The sequence below is a fragment of the Zootermopsis nevadensis genome, unplaced genomic scaffold, assembly GCF_977971745.1.
Source record: "Zootermopsis nevadensis isolate Lab colony 2312 unplaced genomic scaffold, Znev_1.0 Znev_ptg000094l, whole genome shotgun sequence".
Classification (NCBI taxonomy): domain Eukaryota; kingdom Metazoa; phylum Arthropoda; class Insecta; order Blattodea; family Termopsidae; genus Zootermopsis; species Zootermopsis nevadensis.
Window position 1 is genome coordinate 193436 of NW_028259225.1, and position 13653 is coordinate 207088.

At 34.6% G+C, this 13653-nt stretch overlaps 1 protein-coding gene across 11 annotated transcripts in view; it reads right to left on the reverse strand.

Annotated features, from left to right (window-relative positions):
* Positions 1-411: 411 nt before the first annotated feature.
* CLIP-190 (Cytoplasmic linker protein 190) overlaps positions 412-13653 on the reverse strand; it is a 99084-nt gene continuing 85842 nt past the window's right edge. For all 11 annotated transcript variants that reach the window (XM_087341855.1, XM_087341859.1, XM_087341858.1 and 8 more), the window contains 8 exons: positions 10923-12135; positions 9575-9726; positions 6838-8288; positions 5518-5632; positions 5031-5178; positions 3796-3961; positions 2665-2849; positions 412-2035 (listed from right to left, as the gene is read on the reverse strand). In XM_087341855.1, the coding sequence (XP_087197981.1) occupies positions 1989-2035; positions 2665-2849; positions 3796-3961; positions 5031-5178; positions 5518-5632; positions 6838-8288; positions 9575-9726; positions 10923-12135 (3477 nt within the window). In that variant the 3' untranslated portion in view covers positions 412-1988. The remainder of the gene's footprint in view (positions 2036-2664; positions 2850-3795; positions 3962-5030; positions 5179-5517; positions 5633-6837; positions 8289-9574; positions 9727-10922; positions 12136-13653) is intronic.

Here is a 13653-nt window from a genome sequence, read left to right on the forward strand (position 1 = left end):
GACCTTACTAGGAGGCTGGAGAAAGGTGCATAATGAGGAGCTTCATAAGTTGTACTCCTCATCAAATATAATTAGACTGATCAGTTCAAGGAGGATGAAATGGGCAGGGCATGTAGCCCACATGGTGGAAAAGAGGAATGCATGCAGGGTTTCAGTGGACAAATCAGAAGGAAAGTGATCACTAGGAAGTGGAGGCTAATAATAAAATGGATCTTAGAGAAATAAGATGGGGTGGTATGGACTGGATTCATCTGGCTCAGGATAGGGACCAGTGGCAGGCTCTTGTGAACATGGTAATAAACCTCTGGGTTCCATAAAATTTTGTGATCTTCTGAAGTGGCTGAGTGACTGCTGGCTTATCAGGAAGGACTTGGCTCCATGGAGTTCATAAATTATTGCTGCGTACACAAATCACAGAGCAAATGATTGTTTTTACTGTGAAATAGACAAATTAGGTTTTTTGGTAATCCACAGAATAACTTCACATTGTATACAATAAATATTTCCAAAAAATGTGTTCATGAAGCTTATTAAAATTAATGTATAAGATAATTAATAATGTTCAATTTTCCTTCCAATGATGTTCAGAATTCCAGGGTCAAAACTGTATATACCTCAGATTACCACATAAAATAAAATACTTTAACATGAATGTACAGATAATAAACTGTAAAATTTCAAATAATAAAACTGTCAATACCTTATTCTGCTACAACAAAATTAGTTCTATACCCTGTTAAATGTAATTCTGAACATCCATGTTCCATTCTAAAGAAATCTCAAGTATTACAATTACATACCAAGAAATCATATTTAAATAATTACAAAACAATGACTGCATATTATAATCTAAGTTGTAACTATACAATATTTATGTTCAACCACAATATCATTAACAAATGTAAGTTTTCCTTCCTTTTTATTAATATAAATGGCATGACAGTCAAAGGTTTATAAATTAAATCTTTGGTTTCATTGCAACCAATGAATTTGCAACTTCACACACTTTGATATTCCAAATTCATAATAAATAATTATAGTTTCATTTCATACCCTGCTCTAAATTTAAAATCCTATTTTAATACCAAAAGAACATGATTGACTAAAGTAGGTTAAAGAATTCAATTTCCAACATACAATGTAACAACCACTTATTAGACGTGTGTCTTTACTGATTTACATTTAAGTATTACCCAATAACTATGCTGGCTCATAAAGTGTTATGTGTTATGTCACTGAACATATTACTTTCAGATGTTAAGAAACTGGAAATTACTTCACATAACTAAGTTATATAAATTTCCTTATTTCATATTAAAGTAATTCTTTTCAAATTATGTGAATCAGAATCAATAAAGGTATGATAAGGTTATCAGTACCATTCTTAAAAGTTCCTTTAATGTTGCCACACACCATTTATACACAGGTAAAGAAATTAAAACCATTCTCAACAGTTTTATCATGTACCAATAATACGAAGATAAAGTAATAAAACTAATGCTGAATTTTTAGAAAAATTCTTTTCAGATTATTTTATAGTCATAACTAAGTGAATTTGCAAGGTTTTGGTCAGCATTGTTTAAACACTTTTTTTCTTTTGCTCTCAGTAATAGAGGTTCTGATTCCCTAATTACTTAACATTTACAACTAAAATGGAAACAGAACACTGTAAAAAAAACATGAATTAGCTGTAATCTAACATCTAAATGACGAAATGATCAATATGTCATAAATACGCTGTACAAAGTACCATGTCTTATACACAACTTGCATAAAATCAATATCAGTGCCAAAAATTTGTACATAGTTATACGTGGCACCATTGAGAGTACATTTTCATGGATTTACATAGTTATGTACTAGTATAAATATAAAAATAGTACCTATTCTCTTTTGGCAATACATGCTCTACAAGTCTAGGCTACCATATAGATTTGTAACTTACTTTCATTACACTATGGCTTATTATTCTAAAACCTTACAGCAGGTTAAAATGTTTCACCATCATCACAGTTCTCTGTAGCATGACCAAATACTGAAAGTAAAAGAATATTATATCAGACAAAAATTGTACTTTTCATTTATACTTTCTTGGATATGTAAAGAGAAACAAACAGACCACTTCTTAATGTAAGGTAAATTTATCCCATTATTATGAAAATGAAATCCGTGTCGTAACAGCTCCAGAGAACCAAAGCCGACTAACTTGACTGCTGGCCTCACGTTCACATGCCTAAGCAGAGGTGAACGATCATCCAACCAAATATAGGATGACGTGTGGTCAGCACGACGAACCCCCAGCCATTGCTAGCTTTCCTGACCGGATTACGCTACTTATTGTAGCTCCCCAATTTCCTCACGATGCTGGGTTGGCACCAGTCCCATACACTGGTCGAAAGCTCTCGAGAAAATTTCTTCTCCCCTGAGACCCAAACTAGCGCGCATTCTGTATCGCCGGTCCGATGCATAATGCCTCAGACCACGTGGCTACGGTGCGGGACCCCATTATTATGAAATGTATTCCAATACAAGGGCTGGCAGTTAAGGAATAGTGCCCTAATCATTTACCTCCAGCAGCAGAAAAAAAAATTAGTCAAAGTAAAATGCTTTCAAAATATATTTTTCATATTCTGTATATACAAAAATACATTCTGATTTACTCACTTTCACAGATTTCACAGTAAGGTCTTTCTTCTACCCGTTTCTTCCCTACACCATGCCGACCATGAGTAGGGGGTGGGGGTGATTCCATAGCTTGTCGTGGGCAGTCTTCAGTGTCGTGGAGATCAAACATGTCACAGATATCACAGAACACACGTGGAGCTAACATGTTGGGTTTTATGCCATTTCTGAAATTAAAGTATGAAAGTGTTACAAAGACGTGTTGAAGTAAATAAAGGAGTATATGAGGTAAAACAGGACCTATAGAAAAACTATAAGACAGAATTTGAAACTTTACACACGAGCTTATAATAAGCATTAATTATTGTTCACCCTAGGGGCTGTCACTTAATTTGTAAGTCAATTATATTTTATGTATATATTTGTCACATATTCAATGGATAAAAATATTTCATAAGGAAACTAAACAGTATAATTTAAATTATTCCTCAGACATGAATTATTTCTGAAAAATAGGGAGAAAGTTACTATAATGAATAAAACACCACCTGAATGACAATTGTAATGTTTAACATCAAAACAAAACCTATTCATATTACTTAAACTTCTATCAACCACATCATGGCATAAGCATAGTCCAGGTGGCCAAGCATCACTGTAGCATACTGCTGAAGCATTAAAATCCAGAATTAAAGTCTTGCTGGCAGCCAAGAGTATGGGGATTTAGCCCTATTCTTGATTTACGAAGGTTAAAATTCTGTGGTTTGTGTGTTTCCAAGTGAACCAGTGTTTAGAAAAAAAGCACAAAATTAGAGTCTTCTTGCAATCAATGAACACATGAAGAATAAAAGTTAAAATTTTAGGTCTTAAAGGCAGTGAATATGTCAAATGTGATCTGGACTGTAACATCACATAGTCTTGTAGGTGGTTACCAACATTTCAGGGGAATGTTTTTTTCTTTCTCAAGAGAGGATCATGTGAAGATTGATTATCTAGGTGATAGATGGGGGAGAAGGAAGGGAAGGGAGTGATGACATGGAAGGGGAAGAAGAAGAAGAGGCAATATCAAATTACTTCTACAACTGACTATTAGTTACCAATCTGTTATTAAGATTCTGAAATCACAAATGATAAAATCTCAAAAACTGAGTGTTGATCAAGAATGTTTCTTACAAGTTTAGCTCATCTGCATCAGCAGGTGATATTCCAAGCTCCAGAACCTCAATGCGAGCCTTCAAATCATCATTTTTACGCTGAAGATCAACAATCACAGAATTGAGGAAATCAATTTGGCCTTGAGCAAGTTCCTTCTCCTCTACCAATTTGTGATGTGTGGGATCTGAAAAGAAATGTTATGCTTTGTGCAATGAAGAAGATTCTGTCATCAGAAATAATATTCTAGTCAATGAAAGACTCTCGGGCAACAAGCTGCATCAGGTGGCTGAATGGTGAATGAACCATTTCTTCTGCTAACGTTTTGAGAGACACCTCTGTTCTCATCCTTAGGGCAGATGTGAAACAAAACTGATCCTATGTAGTGCGCTCACTGACAGGAACTGCTACATAGGACCAGTTACATTTCGCAGCTGCCCTGAGGATGAGAGCAGAGATGTCACTCAAAATGTTAGCAGAAGAAATGGTTCATTCACCATTCAGCCACCTGATGCAGCTTGTTGCCCGAGAGTCTTTCATCAACTTCAGTCGCCACAAAAGCTTCACTTTATACAATATTCTAGTAAGTTTTAACAGACCAGTTGCTAATGAAGCTTTCCAGAATTGATTTTAGGATATGCTGTTATAATTCTTTTGGATCATTTTGAAATCAGATGGTGGGCATCTCTTATTTTATAAATAACTCAAACATCATGATTTGCTTCAGCATCCACCAGTTGGTCTTTGTAATGCTGAAGTGTTGTGACTTCATTCTTAAATATTATTTAGGTCAGCTTCTGCTTTAAATGGTTGATATTCATCACTTATCATTTAATTAATTCCAATGTTCCATCCTAGCTGGAATAAAAATCCAGTAAAGTGTGATTAGAATGCTAAATACCAAGCAATATGGCCACTCACAGAAGTATGAGTTACACTGATAATGTGACAAATTTACAAACTTTCACAAGTATAGTATTTTGAACACAGCAGATGATAAAAATTCTGTTCTTTCAAGGAAATAAACTAGTCAGAATATTTGTGTCATCAGTGAAATCAGCATAGAATTAAATACTTAAGTGGTGAAAAATGTATACAAAGCATTCAAATTCTTTTATTCAATGATTTCAAAGAAGCTTAGAGAATGTTATTAGTAATAATGTGTCATATCATTCAACACATGCATTACACAACAGTACACTGACATTTAAATATAATTATACTCTTTTCTCTATATCTAATGAAGTCTGGCTTACCATCACTGTTTGCATTAACTTGTGATTGTACAACAGTCCTCTGCATTTCTACTACTTTGGTTTCGAGCTGCTTCTTTTCATGTTCCAAAGTTTCCAACAAAGTTTTATGTTGTTTAACCTGTGCCCTTTCTGCCAGTAAAGAAGAAATCTGAAAAACAAAATTTACACTGCATAACCTGTTTGTAACCCTTGAATTCAGTTTATGTGGTGCTACTATTTTAAGCATGGCTGCAGGCATTCACATACTCTCATTTCAGTCTAAAACCTGTAACTAGAAGAAATGTTTCTAATACTTTTGAGCTCTGAAAGACTTATCCAAAATTCCGTTTTTATTCCCTTTACTTCTGATGACCTAATGCCTCAGAGAAATTTTAAAATCTGTTTCTGGTCTAAATTTTGTACTGCTACAAACTTCCATGTTATTTTTATTTTAAACATAGAATTATATTCTGATGTCTAGAAAACAAATAAATAATGAGCACTGTACCTCAGCTTTCTGTTTCTGGAAATCCTTTTCTTTTTGCTCAAGTAGGGAAAGTGTTGCCTCCAACTTCTCTAAATTTGCCATCTCCTTTTTACTATTAGTCTTCAAGTCCTCCTCCCTTTAAGAAACATTATTATATTTGCTTATAACACACAACTCAATAAAAAGAATGTACGAATATAAAATTCTTTTTAGTATAGACAATGCTATTGGCATTAAATACAAGTAAAAAGGCTTATGGAAAAATTAAAATAATTTCACAGAATATTTGTCATTATTCAATGAAACATGTTTCTGTATCAATTAATATACACACAGATGTAACATTTGTTTTCCTGTTATTACATGTGGTGGGAGGTATAATTTCTGAAGTGTGAGCAAAGAAAACTGGTGACTTGGAAGAATTTTAGAACAAAGCCCCCATAGAAAATACACAGATCTATCCCTGGTACAGTTAGGGGGCACCAGCAAAAAATGCAAACAGAATTTTGATATGGATAAACCTTCATGACTGTGACAGAAATTTATGAAAGATAAGCAATATAGGGCAACATGGACTTTAATCTACCCCTATTATTATATGGATGATTCATGCTATTAAAAATCAGACATGTATACAAGACATAAAGAGATAAATGTCTAATATAGAGGATTTCAGGTTGTATGTAAAACTTGAGAATTACTATTATAAATAAGCACACAAACAACTATTAACACTATAAAGAAGACACTATTTCCATACGCGAGTCAACCTTAAAAGGTCATCATCAGTGGCATCAGGGAAATCAATTCATTTAATTAAATGGCTCAAACTTGATTTAGAAAATAAATAATGAATAGGACATTTGACGAAAAGTATTATAAGCGACACTGCACCGAATGCTGTTTGAGCCATTTAATTAAATGAATTGATTTCCCTGATGCCACTGATGATGACCTTTTAAGGTTGAAATGCGTATGGCAATAGTGTCTTCTTTATAGTGTTACTAGTTGTTTGTGTGCTTATTTATATTCTAATACACTACACAGTATGCAAAGTTTTAAGAGTGAGAATTACTGCTGAAGCATATCATAATGAACATGTTCATTTGAATTTTAAAAAAACATGAAGTAATAAGTGCCTACAAGTAATATGAAACATAACAATCCAAATAAACATATTAAATAAGTACTGAATCAAATATAATACTTTTAACAAGAACAACTAATAAATTGAAGTTTTCAAAAGTCAGTTGACATGACTGCACATCGCTGTTAGGTCATCAACAAAGCTGAAGTTTTCAAAATTCTGTAATATAATACTGTTTCAGTTCATGTACTTACAATTGCTTATGTACCTCTTGTACTGCCTCTGCTTCCATCTGAGTCTGCACCAATTTATTCTGTAACTCTTGGCAATGGGAATCAAAATTGTCTTTCAGCTGCTGCACCTCCTCCATTACACTCTTCAGTTTCTCTTCTCTCTCTGTTGCAAGATTTTCAGCAGCTTCTTTCTCAGTATGAAGCCTTGTCAGCTCTTCCATTGCCTTTGACAATTTGGAGTCCCTTTCTATCAAAATTTTGTCCACAGCATCTTTATCTTGTTGTAACCTAGATAATTCAGTCATAATTTCATGAAGTCTTGAATCTTTCTGTGATACACAAACCTCTGTGTCTTTCTTCTCTTCCTGTAAACTTGTTAAACTTTGTTTCAGTTCAAATAACTTTGTTTCTGTCTCTGCTAATTTTATTTCAATTTCAACCTTCTCTTTCCGTATAACATTAAGTGTTTCAGTAACAGCAACAACTTCTGCCCTCTCTTCTGTACTTTTGTTTTCTGCAGTTGCCTTGTCTTCTTGTACTTTCAGTAATTCTGCAGTTACTGAAGCTAATTTTTCAGTTTGCTCCTTAATTAATTTGTTTGCAGAGGTTTTCTCTTCTTGCGCTGTTGTTAATTCAACACTTAATTTCTTCAGTTCCAAATCCTTCCCTGTAATAACATTTTCTAGAGTTTCTTTCTCTTGTATCACGTTATTTAAATTTTGAGTTACCAAAGCCACTTTTGATTCTCTCTCTGCTACAAGACTTTCTATTGAATCTTTACCTTGAGACAATTTCTCCAGCTCTTCAACATGTTTCTGCCTCAGCTCTTGTTCTGCTTTCTGAGTCTCCTTCAGTACTTGCACCAGTTTTTGTTCTTGTTCTTGTTCCTTTGCCAAAGCCTTTCCTGAATTTTCCTTGAATTCCTTCTCCAGTTTCTGTAGCTGCTGGTTCACTGTTTCTAATTGCTGATTCAAATCCTTCTCTTTGCCTGCTGCCTGCTGAACCACCTGTTCCATTCTTAGTGTTAAATCTTGTTCCACACACTTTCTTTGCTCTACTGTCTTAGTTAATTCCATCCTCATCTTTTCTGCCTCCTGTTCAAGTCTGTCTATTTCCTGTTTTGCATCCTGTTTCACTTGAAGATTTTCAGCACTGGTTTTTTCTAATTCATGACGAAGTTCTTGCTCAATTCCTTTAGCTTTCTCTAATTGAAGTTTTGTGTCTTGTTCTGCTTTTTCAGTCTGCTGTAAAAGATTCTCAAATTTCACCCTCAGTTCCTTTTCCACTTTCTCAGCCTGATCTGTGATCTGTTGCAATCTATGCTTCAGCATCTCTCTCTCCTGATTAGCTGTTGTCAGCATCTCCCGAAACTCATCTACTTCCTTTTCCCTTACACGTAACTCTGCGTTTAACTTAATTAGCTGTGCTGAGGAATCACTGGAACTGCTCATTAGCCCAGATATGTCATCCTCCTGAAACCAACAAAACTGAATGTAATATTAATAACACATCAAATACTTACACTCTAGTGTAATATCATATAGAGAAACATTCAGTCTAGTGCAGGATGTCAATGGAGAAATCTCACCTTGTTGTTTTAAGATCGGAGAATTCAAATATCCTAATTTTTAATTCAGTCTTCATAATTCCTGCACAGTATTTCAGATTTATAGTTCCACTATTTACACTGATCTTCCACTTAGGATATAAATTAATTTATCCAAAGGGGTTTTATATTTAATATTGCTGCAAGTGCAAAGACCGTCACCCTCGGTGGACTAGTGGTTAGCGTGCTCGCCACTGGACCCAAGGTTCGCTGGTTCATTCCCGGCCGAGATCAATGGATTTTAAAGGATGATAAAAATCCGTAGCACAACTTCCTTCAGAAGGGAAGTAGAGCCGGCGTTCCCATATCGTAAATTTATGGCATGTAAAAGAACCTTGCGAGCATGATACGAGATGTTTCATAAGCAAAATTCAGTGGCTATTTTCTCACCCAAGCCTCTCCTGATTCACTGCTAGATGGCTCTGGCAGCCAAATCAGGAGTGAGTAGAAATTGTGCAGTCAGTGGGCTGGTCACTCCCTATTCATAAATGCACGCTTCAAAGACTATGAAACCTCCAAAAGGAGGCGGCGATGACCCACTACTGGGTTAAACTACTAATAAAATAGAAAGTGCAAAGTCTGGATAATCTGATTTGTACCAAGTTCTCATGACTTCCTTTGGGATTTCCAAAATCAACTGTAACTGATACCTACTACTACTACTACTCTACAGCTCTACAGCCTTTTTGTAGGTCCTTACCTCCTAAACAAGTTTCTTCCATTCCGATCTATCTTTAGATCCATCCGGCTTCTTCTTGTTACTGTACAATTAGTGTTTTCCATGATGGGACTGTAAACCCCATGCCCAACCCCCAACCTGGAGGACCAGGCCTCTGAATTTCTATCCCCTAGAGACAGGGTGGCCCAGCTATACCCCCAGGCACAGGATCACCACTGAGGGTGTAACTGATACCAATACTGGGAACACGCATGTAGATCCAACTATAAGTAAAGATGTATGTTCACATCTTTCAATGTTGTGATGTGCTATGTAAACTTGTAATCAGCTAATCTTCTAGCACACGGGTGCTACCAACCATCAAAAAGATTAATATTTTCAGAGTTTATTGTGATTCACAGTATTCCAGCTGAAGGATAGTAATACGTGTAACAATATCAAAAATCAACACTTCTACATGGCAAATGTCTCACCAGTCTTTGTTTCTGCTGTGTCAGTTGTTCATACTTTTCATCTGAAGCTTGTAACTTTCTATGAAGGTCACCTGTCTCCAACTCAAACTTCTGTATATTAGCTGTCAGAGCTGCAATCAAGTTCTCAGAATCTGTTAATTTCTGAATCAGGTCTGAAAAAAAATAAAATGAGAGTGATATTTGAGGTTATCATGACATTGGAGATGTTGGATGTTGGCTTCTGGATTGTAATGTTTTGTAACCAACAGGTTCAACTAATATTTGACAGTCCATATTTGAACTCAGATAAATGTAAATCTTATATTTAAAGTTCTTATGGAATTATATATTATCTCTTAATTAAATTCACATACAAAATTAAACTTTCTGTTTTAGTGGGCTATCAGGGCCACCAAAATTCTTGAGAGTTGAAGTTTTTGTTCAGAATATCTCTTGCTATATGAATAAACAAATTATAAGGCAATATTTGCAGAACACAGCTCAGATAATGTACTAATATGTTTGCTCTGTTACTACATATTCATTTCCAATTCGTGAGTGCCAGCTTTTATTTAATTATCTTTAGAACTGAAAACTTACAGAAAAGTATAATGGTATAAAATGTCTGTTTCATTTTCCTCCATAACTTATTTTCTGAGAATGTTTCACTACAACAAATATGTAGTGAGTTACAGCTGAGATGCACAGACACACATGTAGGTCTTCATATAATATGTCCGTTGCTGTTTGATTTTAACTAAGATCTGAATATCAATAACTTTCAGTAAAACTCCTCAACATAAGATTAAATGTATAATACGTTCAGCAGTGCTTTATATGTTACATGTGAACAGAAAGCCAGAACAAGGGGTTTTGCTATAAACACTGTAGACACAAGTTCTGTTTCCCACATGACACAATGCATACAACCACAATTATCTACACAAGGTCCACACGTATTCACAGAATCTTGTTTGGCTATTCTACTTACAGACATTCCAAAGTTTTTGAGAACTGACTGTAAGATATTAATATTTAAAAAGACCAATGATGCCTGTGGAATCCTCTCTTACTACCATCATGGCCACTGAAACAAACCTTCCCACCCCATCACTGACAATGACTGTAAAGCCCTAAAAGAAAATAAAGTATCGTTTGTCACATCTTCTGTACACCCTCTCAAAACCAACCCCACCCCTCAAGCATGTCAGAACAAAGGAAAGATTACTGAAAGTGTGCAAAAAGTGCTCTTTTTTGAGAGATATTAAGCAGGTGATTCAGATGGGAATCTATCAGTGTGTTATACAAAAAGGCTGGCAGGACAATGATATATCTCTCACTGCTAACAAATTTTTACAAGAAGACTTACTTTGTGTTTCTTCCTGTCGCACCAGAATATCTGCAGCTTTCCTGCGAACCTCTTCCTCCTGGGTCTCAACATTTTGTCTCAGCAGCTTAACTTCTAAATCTTTCTCTTTCAAGCATTCCTCCATTTCATTCAACAAATGCATCTTTTCTTTGATCTCCTTACAATGTTGCTCTTTTGCTGTAGCATTATCTTTTATAATTTCTTCCTTCAGTGTTACTAGTTCCTGTTTCAATTTATTTATTTCAGAATCTCTTTCCTTAATTTGTTCCTCAAGCTTGTGTATTGTTGAGTTTTTGGTTTTGGAGTCATTTGAATGTTCTTCATTAATCTTAGATAGTTCATTAACTTTAATCTTTAGAGTGTTTTCAGTGGAATCTAGTTGCATCATCAATATTTTTTCCAGTTCATTTGTTGCAGAAGTTTTTTTGTCAAGGTTCTCTGTTGCTTCTTTCAACAAATTCTCTGTCTGTTGATTTTCTAATTTTAGATCTTCTATCAGTCTTTCTTGTTCTTTGGCATGTTCAACGCTTCTGTCCAGTTCTTCAGATTTTAATTTAAGAGCTGCTTGAATTTCTATAAGCTCCTTCTTCAAAGATGCCTCACTTTCTTTTACAGTCACTATTTCATTTTGCATATCTTCAGATTTAATTTGCAGCAAATTCTCAGCTTCCTCAAGTTTCCCTTTAAATATTTCAATTTCATCTTTATGTTCTTTGGTTATTTTGCAAACTTCTTCACATTTAAGCTTCAACTGATTTTGAGTTTCATTTAATTCTTTATATAAGAGTTTAAGGTCAGAAGAATGCTGCCCTGATAGCTCTTCCAAACTTCTTTTTAGCGCATTATTAGACTTCTCATGCTCCTCCCTTAATTTATCAATTTCATTGCTATGCTCTTTATGTAATTTATCTGTTTCTTCACATTTAATTTTAAATAAATTTTGAGCTTCCATTAACTCTATTTTTAGTTTGCTGATTTCGTCACTTGCTTGTTGATTTCCTGTTTCTACTTCCTCATCCCGAAGCTTCAGTGCTTCTCGAACATCATTCAATTCCTTCTGCTTTGTGTCCAGCTCATCCTTATAATGTGCTATTGTTTCCTCCGCTTCAAACAACTTATTAGATTCTTGTTCCAGTAACTCAGATTTCTGTCTCTCCTCAGATAAACATTTTTCTAGCTCTTGAATTTGTTCTTCAGACACAGCATTAGCAGCCTGAAAGTAATACATAATCAGTCCCATCTCAAATAAGATGGCATAACATGTGAACAAGTAACTATTTTATAACAATCTAACCACCAAATCACTAATGACAAGATTATTACAAATAATTTCCTCTAATCAAGACAGTTTTATTTTAGCTCTTATACAATATGAAGGAACGAATAGATCTAAATGTATACTTTATTGGTCTTTCAGATCTGACAAATATTTCCACTGCTACACATAAAAATTCATTAACTGAAAAGGAAATATTATGTAACTTAATATTATAATTCGCCCATCTGTGTCTGAACTCATTTCTCACAAGGAAAAGGTCAGAATAATGGTATAAAGTGTATCTCATCACCTTAAAGTGGATGATCATCCCTGAATCCCAAGATGTTAAATTTATACTGATCAGTTGACTGGAGTTCAGTCATGTTACTCTACTTGCTTGTGGTTTACATAAGCCAAATCTTTCTTTAATTGTGGCTTTTCATTATGTACCTTAGATATTATTTCTGCCAGCATCAACAAAGTTTCACATCTTCATTTTCCTTCAAATACACTCTTTAAACATTTAATTTCAAAACATGTGAAATGTTTGTCATGTGAGGATTGTAGTTATAACAATGGTGTCAGAAATGAAAGACTATAAGAATAATGAGTGTTTAATTGCAACCATATAATTGCTAAAGTAAAATTGTAAAGACACAGGTACACCTGAATCTTTTATGAATCACATGTATTATTGAATCACAGGTAAATTTAGGGACCCATATTCATTCTTTTTGATGTCCCACATAACTAAGAGAACACTACTAAGAAAATAAAATGTTGCATTATATAATACGCCTGAAATCAAAGCTAATAATAACATTACAAAAATCATGGAAAGTAAGTTTTGTGCCTGTCAAAACAACAGCTGTAACAAAAAGATACTGGAAACTAAAAGAAATCTTGAGAAAGAAGTCAGAGAAAACTATGAAAGTTAATACATGCCAGTGATATGAAAGTGACAGACTGTAGTAACTGACAGCTGGTAGCAGCAGCACCCAGCGAAGTTCATTCCACAGAAAAATACAACAATATCATCAGTGCAATAATTAACAAATATAGCATTACAAAGCACACTAGCAAACAGTTATGAAAATAGCAGTGCAGAAATTAAACCTGTAATCTGCCTATACTTATTAAGAATAATAGTGTGGATAGGTTGTCATTACATTCGTTTTGTCTAGTAGGATTGATGAACAGAAGGGTCAGGTAGTCACCATAGACTAACAAATAGTAATAACAATTATCAGGCCACATACACAGAAAGGCATAACTGGGGCACTTGTCTTCTTGGAAATGTAACAGGGTTTACACAACCAATGTCAGTTATTGGAAAAGTAAAAACAGCTATAAGAATAAAATCTGGACTTAACACAAAGATTTTCTTTGGGTTTTTAAGGCCCTGACAAAAAGACAATGATTTAGATTTTATTGCAGGACCTTTCCAAACAGCCAGCAAAGATACTCATTTCT